Raw genomic sequence first — 18202 nt, forward strand, 5'->3', positions numbered from 1 at the left:
AATTAAGGGACTTTTGTTCCGGTAGTCAAGTCTCATGATCTCTGTTGTTTTAAAATGCGTTTCAGCAAGACCAGATCAAAAAACCTGGTTGTAATTCCTGTGTCACCTTTTAAATATAAATTTATCTGTTATTCTCTTTTTATCGTTCAATTCGGTTCTCTGCAAACTGAGTTCTATTGAGCCATTAGGGGCTCAGTAGGGACCACATCACTACACAAATTCATCAAATATAAATAGTTATTTTTTCTTTAAAAAAAAACGTTATTATCTCAGCAATACACTCATAATAAGGAGACTAAAACTTCTTACTAAATGAAATGTTTGTTTAGTTCAGTGAATGTAAAAAAAGGTGAAAGCAAAAGCGTCAAGTTTGCGTCACATCCCGTGGCTTGATTAGCGCGATTTAATTATCTAAAATACCGAAGTCATTGTAGCTTTATTGTTCAGCTGGCGTGTGTGTATTTCGCAATAATTTTGTCTAATCATCGCCTTAGTTGTATAACAAATGCCGTGTTCTTGAGAGCGTGTAATAAATTCAATTTTCACGTGTTCAACACCGCGGCCATTTTTGTTTCAGTTGAGTGGTTCCTTTGCACTTTACTAACGGTACCAAGCAGTGGCTACCGGGCAATTCATGTGTTTATCATGATCTTCACGACTCTTATGATCATCATTTCTATTGTTAAGAGTCAGAGAGTACTTTGAAGCAGCCACTTAAGCATTAAACCATGATTTGAAAGCCCCATTAAAAGTGGCTGAAACTTCCTCATGCATGACTGTGATCCATGTCACGAGAAATTTAAATTGTTGTCTGTATAAATTTTTGTTATTCTATGCCTGTAATTTCCATTATAGAAAGACTGAACATCCTCATTTTTCATTTCTTAACAGTTTTTTTCACAGAGAGATCTTTGAATATTTCATTCTACTTTGCCGGACTAGAACTTTCAACTGTACGCGTTTCCATAGAGAAAAATTCTTATCCAAAGAACGACCCTTGTTCTGAAACGAAACCGGTCCAAACCAGGCATTAGAAGAAATCGACAAATTTGATCTTAAACGTTTGCAACACTACAAGCATTCAGTAGTCATATAATTTATTTTAATTTCGCCCGGACGTGCCAACTGCCACGTCCTTTGCACATTCGAGTGCGTGCTAGCCTTCGCCAATATTTTCTCGAGAACAGTGAATTTGTTTTGTCGTCAAGAAAAAATAAGCATAGAAACAACTCACAGTTGCAACTCTTTGGTTATTTTTTAATCGTGTAAACTACTTTTAATCCAAACCGTCAGGCCGAGTTGGTGAATCTATGCGTCAGAATTGAAAATATCCTGCCGTTGCGGTGTACGTATGCAGACAGTCAGGGTTTGGGGCGCAGCCATGTTATAATTTTTACCCTGTTCTCTCCAAATTTCCTTCCACCCGCCCATCCCTTTCCTCCAGTAACTAGTTACCACCGTAAATACAAACCCAATAAATTCCATGACATAATTATCGGGAGATGTTTCAGGTTATTTAATTAAATTCGTCGAACTTAACACATCTTAAACCTCTATTGTTGTATTTCACCAAATTCTCTTGGATCTTACATATACCTTGACTGCCTGAATATAAGCTATTTTCAAATGTGCAGGTCAAGTGGCTCTGACCACCCTCAGAATAGTGTTATTCTTGTCCTCTGCGAGAGAATGCGCCATCTTAGTATTCGGGTGCTTGTCCCGTCTTCCACCGCTGGCGGTGAACTGAATTTTGATAACTCCGATCCTGTAATGAACAGTTTTTTTTTTGTCCTGTGACAAGAAAAACTCATAAATTAAAAGAGGAATTGAAGTAGCAGCCAGACTAATAATTCCCGACAACGCCGGGATTCAGTTGCTTTACTTGATGTGGTAGCTCCAAACTACAGGTGAACACTTGTGCATACTCCCACACCCAGCTACTAGCACTCCAACAGAAATCATCTCGTGATTAACTGCTGATGGCCAACTGATTGCCTAGACACAACATTTTGATTATTTCAAGTGTTCACGAGGAGCTGAAGAGCCGTTCGAGTACGTTTCGTGACAGAATTTGAAACCGACCGGAAATTTTTGCGCCCCATGCAACTAATTCATTTTAATTCGTCAGATTCATGGTACAATCGTCCCCATCAATAAAGAAGTGATTTCCTGTTGTATACCTAAGTGTAAGAGTGAATTGCCGAACGCTTGTGGTCCTTGACATTTATGTGATAAAGTCCTACCCACTGAATACTAAAGTATAAAATTCCCGTCTGCGAAACTGATTAATGACTCCCTTCTGTTTGACTGGACACGAATTCACTCAACCATGCTGGAGCTGAAAGAGTCTGTGCAGACCACAAAGGAATAAGGTAAGATCGAGAATGTAAACGAACGTAAGGGAAACCACTGAAATATTAACGCTGATAGCACCCGGGGAGTGAATGTGGATGTAAAATTCCCCTTCCTTTCAGTTTTAAAGCAATCAAACGTGACTCACATTTTCTACCCATGTCTTGTCCAAGGCGATTATCAACCTAAGGTAGACAATAGTAGAGGTATTTATCACAGCTGTTATCACCAAGGGCCTTTCTTAAGCTTCCCACAACACTCTTTTATTTAGTTAATATTCAGTTACTGAGTTGTACTGCTACCTGTAGAGCATTCCTTAAACATGGTTCAAAAAATTATTTGCTCCACTCCTTCTTTAACTTTGTTAATGTAATAATGGCAGTGGAAGACGGTTACGTCGGCTGCCGGCTCCTCGTGCAGTTTAAGAGAGTGTCAACCCTTAGATGCGTCACGTTCAGCAAAACCTATTCATTACCACTTTTTACCGGATGTTTAACTGGAATTTTTTGTTACATCTCCTTCATCTGATAAGTTAAGTGGAATTCCTAAGAACGTTTACATTCAGTGCTCAGTGATTAAACTTCTGAGCTTATTAGGTATCTCACTCGCTGAAAAGGGAATGTATTATGTTTTAAAAACATTTACGTTTTGTGTTGCCCGGTTAAGAAAGAAAATGTTTTTTCAGCTTTTTGTGCTCATAATACACACAATAAAAATTAGGCATTTCACCATAAATTTAAAACAAGTAGCAAGCTTATGAATGGCAACAGCTAAACCGAGAAAACGGAAATTACCTACCAGAAATGAATGCCTTAAACATCGATCTTTAGGGCAACTGAATCCTTTCCAAAAAATACTGGGTCATGTCTACCTGAGTCAAAGTTATCTACCATTGAAAAATATGTGATCTAGTGAATACGAGAGCGTATTAATCAACAAGTTAGTCCGGCCTAGATTCATCGTCAAACGTTTCCGCTGGTATTCGTTGGGTTTGAGCTATCCGGTATTAAATGTGCTTAAGGTACACAGCTTTGGAAATCAAACAGGGTTCAACTCAACAAACTTATTTCCGACCTTTTCGGAGAATATTGTTATTTCACATCGCTTGATAGGTCCTGCGCGCGCTTTTAGATTTGTTTTACTTGTTTAGTGTGTTGCTTGTTTATCTTGCCTTATCAATGTTGTTCTTTGTTGTTGAGGCGGTCTTGAAGTTTTTTTTAAATACACCTAAGGTATTTAACTGACAACCTTAAGAGCATCGCAAAAAATTAGGATCATTTACAATGGCAGTCCTCAAAAAATATTTCAACAATTATCGTTTTGAAAATCCTTCAAATTCTATTAGCCGGGGCGAGTGTTCTTCACGAGATCCAAAGTCCACTTTACAGCTAGACAATCCAAACCACAATATGCAAGACTGAACAACAAGTTGTCTGGGCAAGTGCCGCAATCAGGTAAATATCTTTTGGGAAAAAGAGCTGCTGATAGATTCAGCTAATATTCATATGGAAGTCACTTTGGCTTTGAATATAATAATAATTGCTATCATGTAAAGAATGCAAAAGAACCGGCGATTGAGTCCTATGTAACTTGAGCATTGCGAATCAAAACGTTCTTCGAAACTATTTGTATGGGTTAAGACAACTGATCATTATATTCAGTTCAACAGCCTCCTTTGAAGTTTTAATCTAATATGAACAACACAACTTTCTACATTTCTATCTAGTTGTTTGATAATTTACTTAAGTGCAAACTTAAGTCCATTTACTGGAATCTATAATTCTCTCACTGTGCGCTGAATGATCTAATGGCCGACCCGGCTTTTAGTCGTGCAGCAGTGCACGCTTTAGCTTACGGTAATTAACGTCATTTACAAATTTAGCTTTGTCATTTAATTCTCTTAATCTGAACAAAGAGGTTTGTCGTGGTTAAACTGATCATGCTGGTATATACAGCTGTTTTGGTGAAACACTTAAGATTGTTCATGCCTTACGATATGTGACAGCTTCTGATCACAATGGCAGTATATGCGCTGTACACGACTAAAAACATGCTTAAAGACATAAAAAACATATAACCACGTAAATAATATTTTTCTAAGATCGGATTTAATATTGAAGTCCTTTTCTACTCGCTCTTCCGAACGGCCTTTTTGTTTTAATGATCCCTATAGGTCTCGCCATTTACTCTAAATCCTTATCAAACATATGCATGTGGTTGAACTCGTTCGTCTAGCCATGTTGCCAGTCGAAGAAGTGGGTGGATGGCAGACTGTTGATCAAACGTCAGTGAGAAAATGTAGATTGCATTCAAAACATTAATCACCAGCTGGCTGGTGATTGAAAAACTTTCAAAGTAATCCTTTCCACAACTCTTTTGTTCTAAGGAGTTTTTGTCTGAGGAAAATTACAAATATGCCCTGAAATACGACAGGTCAGGGAAGAAACTGTCAAGTAACTAGACCACATTGTGTTAATGATCCACTGTTTTAGAAATTTTTATAATAGAAGGGGGTTGATCTAATTCAATCGCAATGACTTATAAAGTTCTCTGATTTTAGATTCATAGCTTGGAGTTAACGCAGCGTCGATTTCTGCATGTCTTTTTTTGTCTCGCGTCGATCGCAGGCCGTGATTTATTTGAAGTTTTCCAACTTAAATGTTTAACGAAGTTAAACGAAAAATTCAGGATTAACATGCATCTGCATTAAAAGCAGTGTTATTCAAAAGGCTTAACAGGCGTTATTCAATTATTATTATCAGATAAGTCAGGAAAGGAACAAAAAAAAACCTCTGGAAAAAAAAAATTCACTGAACAGATTCAAAACAAACATTCGTTAGCAACCTTGACATTACAAGTTCAAGGTTACAGACTGAAAGAAAAGAAAAAATCAAAAAGTGGTTCAGTGCCAGACTAATCGAACAAAAGATTGGAAAGTAGCCTAGCAACAGATCAGTTAGTGAATGACAGGCAACCAACATAAAAATTCTTTTTTTCCGTAAAAACGTGTCTCTAGTGGAAATTACTTTGAGAGGCACGTGTTACCTTCGAGGAGCCTTGAGTAATTGAGTGATTATTACACTCATCTTTCGATCATTTGAGAGCCCTGACATTCCCTCCATTTAATTTCTGTGTATTTTTCAATTGTAATTACAGTTCTGGCGAATTTATGGTGTTTTATTGAAAGGAGGTTTGTACGTGAAGGAGTTTGCATGCCCTGTCGGCTACATCAAACTTCTTTATATCAAACGTGATATAATCCGCTTGGTTAAATGCTATAGCAGATCATTTGCTAATTGTTCTTTTTTTAGCTAACTCGTCACATTAATGCTTGTCAAAGGATCTAATTAAAATATTTCAACCTGACTGGAAAAGAAAGAAAAAAAAAAAAAAACACGCCCTGATCACGTTCACTACAATAGAGTGTATAAAGGTTCAGTTGCCAGGAGAAACGTCTCTCTTGTCCTCTGTGGGGTTCTTTGTCTTCACTAGTTTTTTGTTTTGACTTTGGAAGCTAGTTGAAATATCCAAAATGCTGAGACATGAGCAGTTTTAAAATGCATGATCCACTCTTGAGGAGTCAAGTGACCATACTTGTAATAAATGTTTCACGGTGTCTCACAGTGCTTCGGTCCATAGTCGGTCTTCAGAACTTTTCGCAAAAGCGTGAGTGGCAGGCCTAAAATAGGGTGGTAGTAATGGATAGGGACAGAGCGGGAATCGGTGAATTGGAGGCTAGAGAAGGAAGTACAGTGCCTTTTTGCCTCCGTCCCTTCAACGTGCTTTGTGTTCAAATTCCCCTAATTCTGCTTTTCTAAGTAGACTGGTGTATTTATCTATTAAATATTAGCACATACTTTGGTTACACGCCGATTATTTGCATTCCGCATGTGAATGTCATGTAATTTTATTTAAAATAACAAAAAGCCAGCCCACTTGAATGTGTCCTTGGTGGGGGTAGACGTGATGACTGGCACGAAAAGCTGGCTTTCCATTCCGCGTCGATTAACTGTGTTATTTTCCCTTTAGTTGTGTATTTTTCTATTATGGATATGCCTTGCGTTTAGTTATTTCCTTGTCATACGAAGATCTACAAAACTGGTATCACAGAAGCCACGAAGTAACTTGACCTTCAGGTTTCTCCCGAAAAAGACAAAGTCACGCTCTCTCGAAAAACGCAAATAGATCAGTGATAACCGTGTTTTAAGAATTTTTGCTGATCGTGTTATGTTACATTTTGGCTCTAAAGAAGGTGGTATCATTCTCTTATCTTTTTCTACTTTTATTTGTTTTAAAAGCAAAGAAATCAGTGCGGCTATAATCAGTTATAATCCTGTCTTTTCTGTGCACCGTTCGAGTAACCTCTCTGTTAATGTTCTGTTAAATGCTTTGAGCAAAGCCGTCGTAAAAATTTTAATCTCCTGCGCCTGCATGTTGCTCAGCGGTTCTCTCCTTTCTCAGCTTCCGCGGAGCAGAGAGATCTTGAGAGGCACTATGCAGCAGTATTGCGTGGTGATTTACTTCAGTCTGATGCTTCACACATTTTAGCCAAGTCTGGCCATCATTCATGTATTTATTAGAATACCAGCACTTTGCAAGAAGGAGTAATACTGAATCTGGCCTCCATTTCCTCATCATCCCACCGCCGTAAAATCGTTTCACGTCGCCTAATGCGAAATTGCACTTTAAGTCGACTTAAAATATTTACTGCACTACAGACCAGACTTTGTTCTGATAATGTAAATGTCAAGCTTATCTTTTTCTCCTGATAAGGAATGCGGAAGGAATCGAATCTCGAGGAAGCTGTAATATATATCTCCACGAACTAAAAGATATATTTTTTTTGCTCTGGCACAAGTTTTACTTATCAATGATGTTTTGAAAAATCCCTGTGCAATTTGTGTTCTCTGTATCTTACAAACTGAAGCAGCATGCTTGGCGTGCTTGAAGCACTGATACAATATAACGTATCATTCATTCTGTAAAAAGCTTTTAAAACAGATCCATTGCAGTCTAATACTATTAATGTCGAATATGTCTTTCTTCCTTGTTGAGCAACACGGAAGGAATCAAATTTCAAACTTCTGCCATGAGAGCCCCATGACAACAAATGTCGTGGTAAACGTCTCCATGAACTGAAGCATTTTACTTATTCATTGCGGCTGACATTCACCCACAAGTTATACTGATGAAAGGGTAACTATTCTTACCCTAACTGACAGAGACTTAACTTCTTAGTCGCCGATCACAGTCGACGGGTAAATATAGAGCTAGTCTCGCCGCTTGTTCCTACTCTCTTCAAAGATTTGATTTCCTCTTAAACAGGTATGGTTGTCAGAGTAGTCAGGTAGCTGAAAGCCTAACTTTCGATAATTTAAGTCCACTGGCTAGATCCTCAGCATGGAAGTCCACATCCAAGTCCCTAGCCAACTGATTCGAGTCTCGTCTTTACTTTAATGTACGCTTCAGTTCTGTATTTTGGAAACAAAGCAAACAAAGTTGTTTTCAGATAAAAGTATGACAAAGATGAGAATGTTCTAGCATTCAAAAACAACTACAACTGTTAAAAATAATATTTTAGTTAATTCTCTGAGTTAGCCCCTACTGAAAAATGAATTTTCTTGTATCCCTGAAGTTGTTGTCGAAAACATCCAAATCAGATCGATGCCTTGTAACTGAATATTTATAAATCCTGACGTCATCGCATCGCATCGTCATCGATTTCGCACCAAAACGCAAGCATAATCAAACATTTTGTTGTCCCTCAAGCTATTTAGCTTACGTAACCAAGGTACCCACCGTCACTTTTTATGGGAGGGGGCAAGGGTTGGCTGGCGGGAAGTGCTATCATAGATAGTCCCTTCAATCTGTAATAATCCCTTCTTTATACGAAATTTTAACACTGCCTCCTCGTAATCCAAAACTTTTGAGATTAACCCGCCCCCCTCCAAAACAAAAATACTTAAGTAAAATTTAATTCGTCATGAATAGGGACAGGCTGTATTTCCAACCAAATAGTTGGTGGGTCTGCGTTGATACCGTATTTTGTACAGAGCCAATAAGGAAGGGGGGACTTCCTTACCCGGAAAAATTATAATTTTCAGAAACTCAGAAATGATATTTAGGTATTCTGGTAGAATTTTTAAATATTTCTGGAACCACCCTCCACCCCTTTTAAGACATTTTATTGGCATCCTCTCACCCTAAATCACACCACCCCCCCCCCACCCCCCGGAGTTCTCACAAAAAAGGACGGTTCCCTAGCTAATTAAAGAAACACTACTGCCATGTCATTTCAGTTTGCCTAAGTCGTGTAATTTTAATTCTGGAAGTTTTAATCGCATACCCTTCTGCAGATCACAAGCACCTCAGCGGTATTGGTTTAACTTTGTAGAACAGGAGTTTTGGACCAGTCAGAAAGAACACATATTTAGGAATGCTGGGTATGTGTGCATGCAGCGAATTGTTTAATTTATTTTATAATCTTAATTTTTTAGTTCAATTAAATAGCTAATAATGTAGATCGAAATCTGTTTTGTTGAACAGCTCTAATTACTGAACAAAGTCTTGAAGAAAGTTAAACATTCCACATCTGATGCAAAGCAAGTGGCTGGGTATTTTTACATGTAGTTTCAACTAATTTGCGCTCAGAATATAAAACAAATTTCCCATTTACATGTACGCCTGTCGAGTACTGTTTCGTCGAGAGTTTTTCAAGTTTTTCGTTTTAAGTCGATCACGACCCTGCCTCCTGATTTCTCAGTGAAAGTCTGATAATAAGAAAATAGCTGTTTCCTGTTACCCAGGTTCAGAGCCTTCCTTCCTGACTTCCAAAGTTCGGACTTGAAAGCCCAAAATCAAGGAAGTTGCTTTCGGTGAAATACTGATCCATCCATTGTATTCTGAAATGTTCAAGTCTTATGACTTCCCACAAGACTGAAATAAGCTGCCAGGTCAAGGAAATGAATTAAATATTGAGATGGTGAGCGGCGAATGAATTGCTGCTTCGAAGAACTTATGAATCAATTTGTTTTTTTGATAGCATTCATCTTGTAAAGAAAAATTGAAAGATAAGCGTTCCTTTGCGATTGTTAACAACACGTTGTTTTTTGTAAGGACGGGTAATTTCTGGACCCAGGGCCGGTCGTTCGTGTTGTTTTGTTTTTGTTGACCATTTTAGCCTGAAACGTTCATAACGTGCATTTAAACAAGTATTTCCTTCCAATCGATAAAGTTTTAGGCAGTTTATAGGCCACCATGCAGCTGAAGATCTCCGACCTGTGCAATAAATTAATTAAAACGATCGCGACGTTATTGTTCATGAGTTAAATATGTCCCTAGCATGCGGTTATTGGAAGGTGTTTGTCAAAACAAACTTCATCTAGCTATTGTGACTCTCAGCCTGGGGTGTGTTCTTAGTACGTTCTTTAAGAGGCCCTGCGCCTAAGAAACGACCAATGATTTCCGGCTAAAAAATAAAATCGGCCGATTTTTATCTCCCAAGTAGAGGTTACCAAATACTATTTAAAAATGAATTTCTTTTGTTTCAGTTTCACTTTAAACCAAAAATATCGAGCTGCAAACTTTTTCCGTCTGATAGCAGCAAAATCAGGCCGAAAATAAGCCCCCGCAAAAAACTGTTCAGAAATTACTATCACAACGCAAAATTATGAGAAAACTACACAGTGTTGAAGAAAAAGGCCATTTAATGCAATATCATTCGATAAACATCAAAAAACTGCCGAAGCGATTAAAAAATAAAGTTTCAAATATTGCATACTAAATTAGATGGAGCGTTGGAGCTGATTTAAAATAATTATTTCTCAAAAGTTCAACGCTTTTGAAAGTAATCACAGTGATGAATCAAACATTGGAGGGATATACATCACGTTTCTGGAAAAACATTTTTCGGCCAAAGTATATTGACCTTGTACAAAGCGTTCAAAGTTACCGTGTTTACCATTATCCTGCTACTTCGGCGAAACCGTGACTTCTCTTTTGCCAATACGGCCGTGGATAGCGTGTTAAATTAAGCTTTGACCAAGCTTACAATGATTACTACCTTCCCATGTTATTTCAGTTCTTTTTTTTTCTTGAAAGCTTTGAATTTTGTGGTAAAAATCAATGTTGCTATATTATGCTCTTCTTGTTACTGATCCTCTTCCAAACGCAGCAAAAATCTGTACCTGTTAACTGATATACATGGTTTGAAAAATCCCAATGTGAAGCGAGTACGATAACCTCCTTTCGATGATTTTTTGTTAAGGGGGGAGCTTTTACACCTTCCCTCTGTTATTCGTTTCTTGCCAGTTTTTTTATTAGAAGGCCAATTGACAAAGGGATTACTAATCGTATATTTTTCAAGGTTTAGGATCGTATTTTCCCATTATGAATTTGACTTGGCAAGGCCGCCTAAACAGCACTTGTAGTATTGTTTGCATTAAAGGCTCAGCAATCTACAATTTAAATCACTCCGCAGTATTTCGGAAATGCTTGTTGGCAAAATTGTAAGCTGATAAATACCAATGTCATAACTGCTATTTGTTATACTAATAATTTGAAAGTTAAAAAAGCTAAAAGCAACAGTTCGCTGCCAAGATATGCAAAGATTAACGATAAATGGGGCCTTGGCTCCTCATGAGATGGGCTCGGAAAATCACTTTTTATTAGTGCTAAGCGAAATTTTCAAGGTGACACAAGCAATTCGGAAACAGGTTTAAAACACATTGTTAAGTATCCTAGCAACCGATAGAATCGGATATTTCTGCCCTAACCCACACAACCAATACACCTAAAACTCGTTTTATCAGATTCACAACTTTACACTTTGAGCCAGCAAGGGCCCTGACATTCCCGCAAAATTTGTTCCAAGAATCGTTCAGGAGAGCTTGGTGAATAGAATACTGTCACAGTAGCACTTTTTATTTTGAACTTGACTCACGCGTTACAGGGCTTATACCGGTGATCACCAAACTGTGATGTTTATGAACAACAGAGGAAAATATTTCGGCTGATCAATTTTTTAAAACGATCTTTCCACCCATATTTATGGCATTAATTGTTGCGTCAATAGCCAAAATAGTGGTCAAATTAACGAATTGAAAGGTTTTGGATCAGTGACCGAGAGAAGGAAATGAAAATTGCAGCGATCACGTTCACATTATTGGACGCCCACTGATCCGTAAAAACAGTTTGTTCGCATCCGATTCTCGTCTTGCTGTCTTTTCCTCTGAGTTTGTTTACTTTAAAGTTAGCTATTCTCCAGCAACAAGGATGAAAAGAAGCCCACAAATATATATAAAAAAGTAAACTGACATTTGAGACGTGACCACAGTATCGCAAGGTTAAGTGGCCGTGAATCGCGGGTGTGTCGGTGGGTGAGTCTTGGCCGAATGAACATTAAGTTTTGTACCTTGATTACTGAGCAAGTACTATCAAGTACTACTGCATTCAGCAAACACTTTCAAGAGTAATCCAAGTGCATCACATTTTCCTTTCGTACGCCTATTTTTTTGATGGACCAGCGGTAATGTCGGTGAGTTAAACAAAGTCTCTTGTTGTTGTTAGGTTGCTTGCTCTGACATTATTGCTTCAAGTTCCAACACATATGCGTTTTACCGAGTGTTTCACGAAACACAGACAGATATCTGTTACAATTAGCTATTAGTATAAATCTACGGCATTCTATCATGAAAGCCGTTTTCTTATTGGCTACGCTACTCACTATCTATTCTGTTCTAGATAGTGAGTAGCTTAGAGGTGTGTGGTTGTTGACAAGATGAAGGCCGATTCTTCGCGTTTTCGCAGTATATGTGTAGATGATTTAGATCAAGTTTTGAACGACTGGCAGATGTAATTTATAATAGAGTAATCAGATTATTCGTTCTCGATTACGATGCGTGGAAGTTGGCTTCGTCAATTATCACGCGATAGCAATGCCGAGCTCAAAGATAATCTAACTGTTAAATATAGCTATCAGGTCATTACAGCTGTTGGATGATTTTGATATCTGACAAGATTATTTTTTAGTCTCATTTTCCGGATTTATTTTATCGTGAAAATGGATAGCAGTTTTATTTGCAACTGTTACATGTAGCGACCGGCTCCTCGGCAAAGACTCGCCGAACTTAATGATTAAGCGTTTTAGTTTTTCTTTCTCTTCACTGCCGAGCAAAAAGCAACGCTTTTGTGCGCAAGAGAAGTTTCTCGAGCTCAGTATCCACCCACCCGCCCCCCTTCCTTCCTCCCACATGCCTCGTTCCTTGTCCACCCTGACTCACACTCGTGTTTCACTGTTTCAATCAGTAAAGCTTTGAATCGGATGTTAAACTTCATGTAAGAGTCTCAAGTGTCCATTCTCCTTTGGGGCGGAATGCGGAAAGGGTCGTACACCTCTGTCATAAAAACGGAAGTTTGTGGTTTCTGGAACCTCCACGAAGTCAGCAAATATTTGTCCTGTTCTTCGGCTAGACAGCAAAGTCTCAAAGGTCTGTTTACTGGTGTCTGACTCAAAATATCTGGGCTTTCTGTTAAAAGATGGGAGATTCCTAATTGAACTTTGCTGGTGAGTGGACTAATGAACATCATGGGTGCGTCACTTAAGATTACTGTAGAGAATTGCACCATGAAGCGGATGACGAGAATCACATGCTAGATTTTGAAATGTCGTCTTAGTTGCTAGTACAAAGGACCATAGGCAAACTCTTGGCTAAGGACCGACTGAAAAGGGGGCTACAACTAAACAAAAAAGTTTCACGAGTTCCGAGGTACAATCCTACATGACGTTGTAATTCGCTTGTGCCACGTTGTCCGCCTCGGACTAAAGGGGGGAAAATGCATGGCGGCTTTACGGCGAGAACTCAATGTATTTTGAGCAAATTAAGGAGGCTCGAAATTGAAATACCGTCGAAAGCTAATCTTTGAATTTAGATAGCCTATACCACAATATTCAAATATGGACATGGCTTTTTTTTACCATTGGCAATGATTGTGGTAAACCTTGGTTTTTAAGTGAGGCTGACTTAGTTGAAATCCAGTCATTCACTGTTTTCGTACGTCAATGTATGGTGGTTTGACAACTACAGTCACTACGGGACTAAGTTTTAAAGTTTTATGAGTAACCTGCGAGACCGAGATTTCCTTCTCTTTCTTCTCGGTTAGAGACAAGAAGGAACTACTGCTTGCAACCGCTCTATCGTTTGATCAACCGCCGTCCAGCGACCAGGGACGAATAAGTAAAAAATGCTGGTTTTTGAGAAGTTTTTACCGGTTTATAACTTACGCATGACAGATAGTATTCAAAACGCTGTATGTTTGCAAGGCTGCTGACAATATCTGCTGCCCTGTGATTGACTGCAAAATGACAATTGGCAACAGTACGTCACGAACTCATCAAATTCACCTAACTTTCGCTGTTTGCACAGTTCCAGAAACTATTGCTGCACATTACTTCACCTCACCAAGCAATTCACCGCCAAAGGAGCATGATGTGAGGGTTGACAGACAGGTTATATAGCTTAGGTTTTTAATTATTCCAAAACCGTTAGTTTGTTTATCTGCAGGAAGCTTGCAGTTTGGAAAGCACGCGTCGGACAGCGTAGTCTTGAATGAAGCCAATTTTGGTTTAATTCGTCCTTTTCTTTGATGCTCAGTACTTCGTAGAAATTTCCAAAATTTCTAATAATAAGCGGTGGAACAGTTTGAATTGAGGTAACTCGTCGAACATAACTAAAAATTTGATTGCACGTAATCGTTTCTTACGCAGAGCACGACACATGCGACATGCGGACGTAGTTCGCGCATTCACGATAGGAAATCGAGCGGTTGCGAGCAGGGGTTCCCTCTCGTCTCTCACTGAGCAGAAACATAAGGCATCTCTGCCTCTCAGGGTATTTTGTGAGTAAAACGATAGTAACTGATAGCACAGGATTTTATGAGGTTCAACAATTAAGAGAAGATGAATATCGTCTAATTGATTTAAGATAACTATAGTATAGTGGAACCCCGTTAATACGACCATGGGTCATGGAAAATTGGTCGCATTAATGGGGTGGTCGTATTAACGAGGTAGGGTCACATTATGATGCAGCACGCTTTAAACATGTACTGTACATGAATATCATTAATTCCGCTATATATCAACCATTTTACAATTATTCTTCAACCTTACAACAGCAATTCATTGTAACTGAACAAAACCAAGTACATGTAATGCGAGAAAACAATGACGTCTTAAAGTTCCTCAACAGGATATGGCCTCTTATGAAATGTCTGTTAATGTTAGAGCCGTTATTTGTCAGATTGTGTTTGTCCTCATTCAGGAGGGGGGTGAATAGGTTTTCGGATCGACGGATTTGGCCTTAGAAAGCGCTTGGATTGTGGATTTTTGCGGCAAGTCGAGCGGATTCGCGGATTTTGAAACACAGTGGATCGTGGACCAGTAGTGAATTTTGGCGCGAATTTCGGATTCTGCCGGTCTTGATGTTCGGATCTTGGGTCCAAAACGAAATTTGGATCATAGATCTTTCTTCAACCTTGGTCGGTATGTTAATGAGTTCATCCAAGTCATTTCTTTTTGCCAACGAAGCTCATTGATACTGTTACTAGAATTGTACTGTGTTATTGTCATCAAGCATGTTGCCTTCTTTTAGGCTATTCAGTTGTGCAAAATTAACAATGGCATTCACTTTTACCAGTTTGCCTTTGCACTCTTACACTTCTGTTTCCGGATGTGGTCGTGGTTTCGGATTTGAACAAAAATATCGGCGGATCGACGGATTTGGTGAAAAAAAGGCACGGATCGGTGGATTTGCATACCCCTATTCACCCCCCTCATTCAGCTTCCTCACCAGTCAATTTAACCGGTCGTATTAATGGGGTAATTTTATAAAGAAAAATAAAGACTGAGCACTCCAAAAGGTGGTCGTTGGTCGTAATAACGGGGTGGTCGGATTAACGGGGTTTTCATATAGGAGAATGAGTGGGCTTTTGCCCGGGTCACTACAGGGGATGGTGCCAACGGGTGGTCGTATGGCAGGATTCCACTGTACCTCCTTTCAAATGAAAGATCTCCAATTGTGGTAAATACTTTGTACGATAGTAGGAGCTGGTTGCGATTTTGAAATAATTGATTTTGAAGGACTGTTCAAGGCATGCTGGATCAATATCAAAGAAACTAGGATATTTCTTAAAAGCGCTTGTAGATTTTTTTTCAAAGCCGAATAGCTATTACCCTCCCAGCAGACGCTCTTAGGGCTCGTCACGCCAAAAGATCAATGCACATGCTACAATGCTGTTATTATGTCATTGCGTCAGGATGTTCACACCGCAAACATGACAACATAACGTTCTTCGAATGTCGTTATGTCGCGACATAGGGGGAACGTTATGTCGTTAAGTTAGCGGTATGAGCATCTTGATATAGCGACATAATAGCAACGTAACGACATAAGAAAAATCATCAACGTAACAATGTAACAAAGAACCAATCAGAGCGGCGCAAGCATTGTTGAACCAAGCCTACCAGTCAAGTCTGATCAGGAATGTTAATTTCGATCACCTGAAAGAGTATTGATGTCGTGATGTCCTTATGTCGTGATATCGTTATGTCGTGATGTCTTTATGTCGTGATGTCATTATGTCGTGATGTCATTATGTCGTCATTATGTCGTGATGTCATCATGTCGTTATGTCGTTATATGTCGTGATGTCGTGTGACATTCAGTAAAACCAGACACCAGGAACAAAGACGCTTTTCCCGCCACAAAAACTTTTAATGTCACGCTAACCCTCCACGATGTGATCACGTGCTGTCATTTTCCACACGCACGTGAACGTAATTACTGATCCCCGGGCACTGGATACGCCAGAAATAGTAAGCGGAATGCATTTTACGAATGCGTTTTTTCGGGTTCGAGATATCCCGCTGGGCAACATTCAAATGTACCCATTACAACGTGTCGACCAGATAAAACCTTTTAAAATCAACAACTCCAGCTACTTAATTGAGAACATGTCTTGTTTCGCCATAACATATCTCTACCATGTTACCCTTTCTTGCCTAAGTTAGTCGTAGACTAGACGTACTTAACCTTCACTTGTTCAGAGCAGGCGGCTTCTGTGATATTATTGCATAATCTAATACTCGACAAAATCGTTAACAGGCGCGTGAGGACTGTTACCATGCCTACAAAGTAACATCACGTGTGCCTTCACGTTGTCCTATGAAAACGTGGAATGTAGACATTCGGAAACCGGGAACGTCACCATTACAAATGTGATAATTGCTCGTGAATGCAAATTACCAACCACGTTGTCTAGGTGAAAAATCTGCCCTACAATTTTAATTAGAAAGAGACAGACGTCTTTGGGTCATGTACAATGCATTTTGCCTCATTATTAAAAAAAATAAAAAATAAAACAGGACAGGTGCGACCTACTTGTTTCCTGTGGGGCAATTTTTCTGAACATTACTTAAAACCTAGATATTTGCATTGGGTAAGATTGATTTTGCGGTTTAGCAAATTTGCAATATAATCATTGTGATCTGAAGAGACCGTCTTTCTTACCTAATGGGAATAAACTTTTATGACTTTCAGCCAGCTGTGCACAGCTAAATCGCAATAGAATATTATCGCTGTTGAATGACGTTGTAATAAAGAAAGTAATCACTGCAATTGAAAACACATTATTTAGGTTTATCTGCATATTGTTCTGATGTAGTTGATTGCTGTAATGATCACCAGAAACCAGCTGTCTATACCATTTGATGAATATTTAGCAGATAAATATCTACCTAGCCATGTCTGTCCTCAATACCAGAGTTTCTTGATTACCGTTGTCTACCTTCGGTACCGGTATTCTTTCTCTTCAAACTGCAGAAACGTTTCGTGGGATATGCATTTATTTTTACTGTTTATTTTATTTATTTTGAAAGATAACGAGAAACTGAAAATATTGCGTAATGAAAACCTGCAAACTCCTATGGAACATGAAAAGACCTCTAAGCATCGGGCTACCATTGTATTGTTACATAATCGGACCGGCGAGAACGGTTGTTAGCCGCACGTGAGGACAAGACTATAATGTCTGACCCTGGAGTCTGACATTTACAGTCTGAACCATGACTGCAGGGCTGCTGCCAAGTGTTTTCACGTGCGAATTCACCATTTTCTCTTGCAACGTAGTGGCTGAATATCATTTTCATTAAAGAGAGGTCTTTGTGGTTTCAATTTGAAGACTTTAAAGTCATTAACTTAATTCATGCTTAACAAAGAAATGTTTCAAATGGCTTTAAACGGTCGTTCCGTTTCGCGTTGTTTAATGTTATATAACTTAAAACCAGCCGTACATTAACGTGACATACAAGACATGCACACAGCACGTGAAGCGAAATCGAGAAGCGATTGGATAACTTAAAATATGGAGTAATTTTAAGTGGCAGATGTACAGAATATCAGTTTAACTGAGTTTACTTAAACCACCTGGATAAGAATACAGTCACGGCATCACGCCAAATTGCAAACGTTTGCACCTCGAGAAAGGCAGCTTTCTACACCTTCTTAGCCCGTCATTTAGTACTTAAAGTTGTTCTTAAGTCTTAAGGTAAGTTCAACTATATTCTGGAAACTTGATTGGAATGTTTGCTCTATTTATCCAAGATCGAGTTAATTATTTTGTATTTCCTTCGTTGGGCATTGCTTCTACCTCATCTTCATTGCTTTTTGTTCACTTACTACTTTGTTAAGAGCTGTCCATGATTTCTACCTCCTAAAATCGATCGTACTGTTATCCGCGAACTCTAAGCTAGTTTCACTGCTCCGCTACCACGCGATGAATCATGTCACAGCTC

The 18202-nt window shown here is 38.8% G+C and overlaps 1 protein-coding gene across 11 annotated transcripts in view; it reads left to right on the plus strand.

Moving 5' to 3' along the window:
- LOC145500316 (uncharacterized) overlaps positions 1-18202 on the plus strand; it is a 29598-nt gene that overhangs the window by 476 nt on the left and 10920 nt on the right. For 2 of the 11 annotated variants that reach the window (XR_014051043.1, XR_014051044.1), the window contains exon 1: positions 1822-8795. The exons of 1 other annotated variant lie outside the window; for it this stretch is intronic. Coding sequence is in view for 4 of the 10 variants with exons in the window: in XM_081479813.1 (XP_081335939.1) it covers positions 8789-8795 (7 nt within the window). In the remaining 6 variants the exon portion in view is untranslated. Of the gene's footprint in view, positions 1-1821; positions 17956-18202 lie in introns of those variants that run through there. 8 more of the 11 variants (XM_081479809.1, XM_081479810.1, XM_081479811.1 and 5 more) reach the window with 8 other exon arrangements.

Source organism: Orbicella franksi, chromosome 10 (genome assembly GCF_964199315.1).
Source record: "Orbicella franksi chromosome 10, jaOrbFran1.1, whole genome shotgun sequence".
Taxonomy (NCBI): Eukaryota; Metazoa; Cnidaria; class Anthozoa; order Scleractinia; family Merulinidae; genus Orbicella; species Orbicella franksi.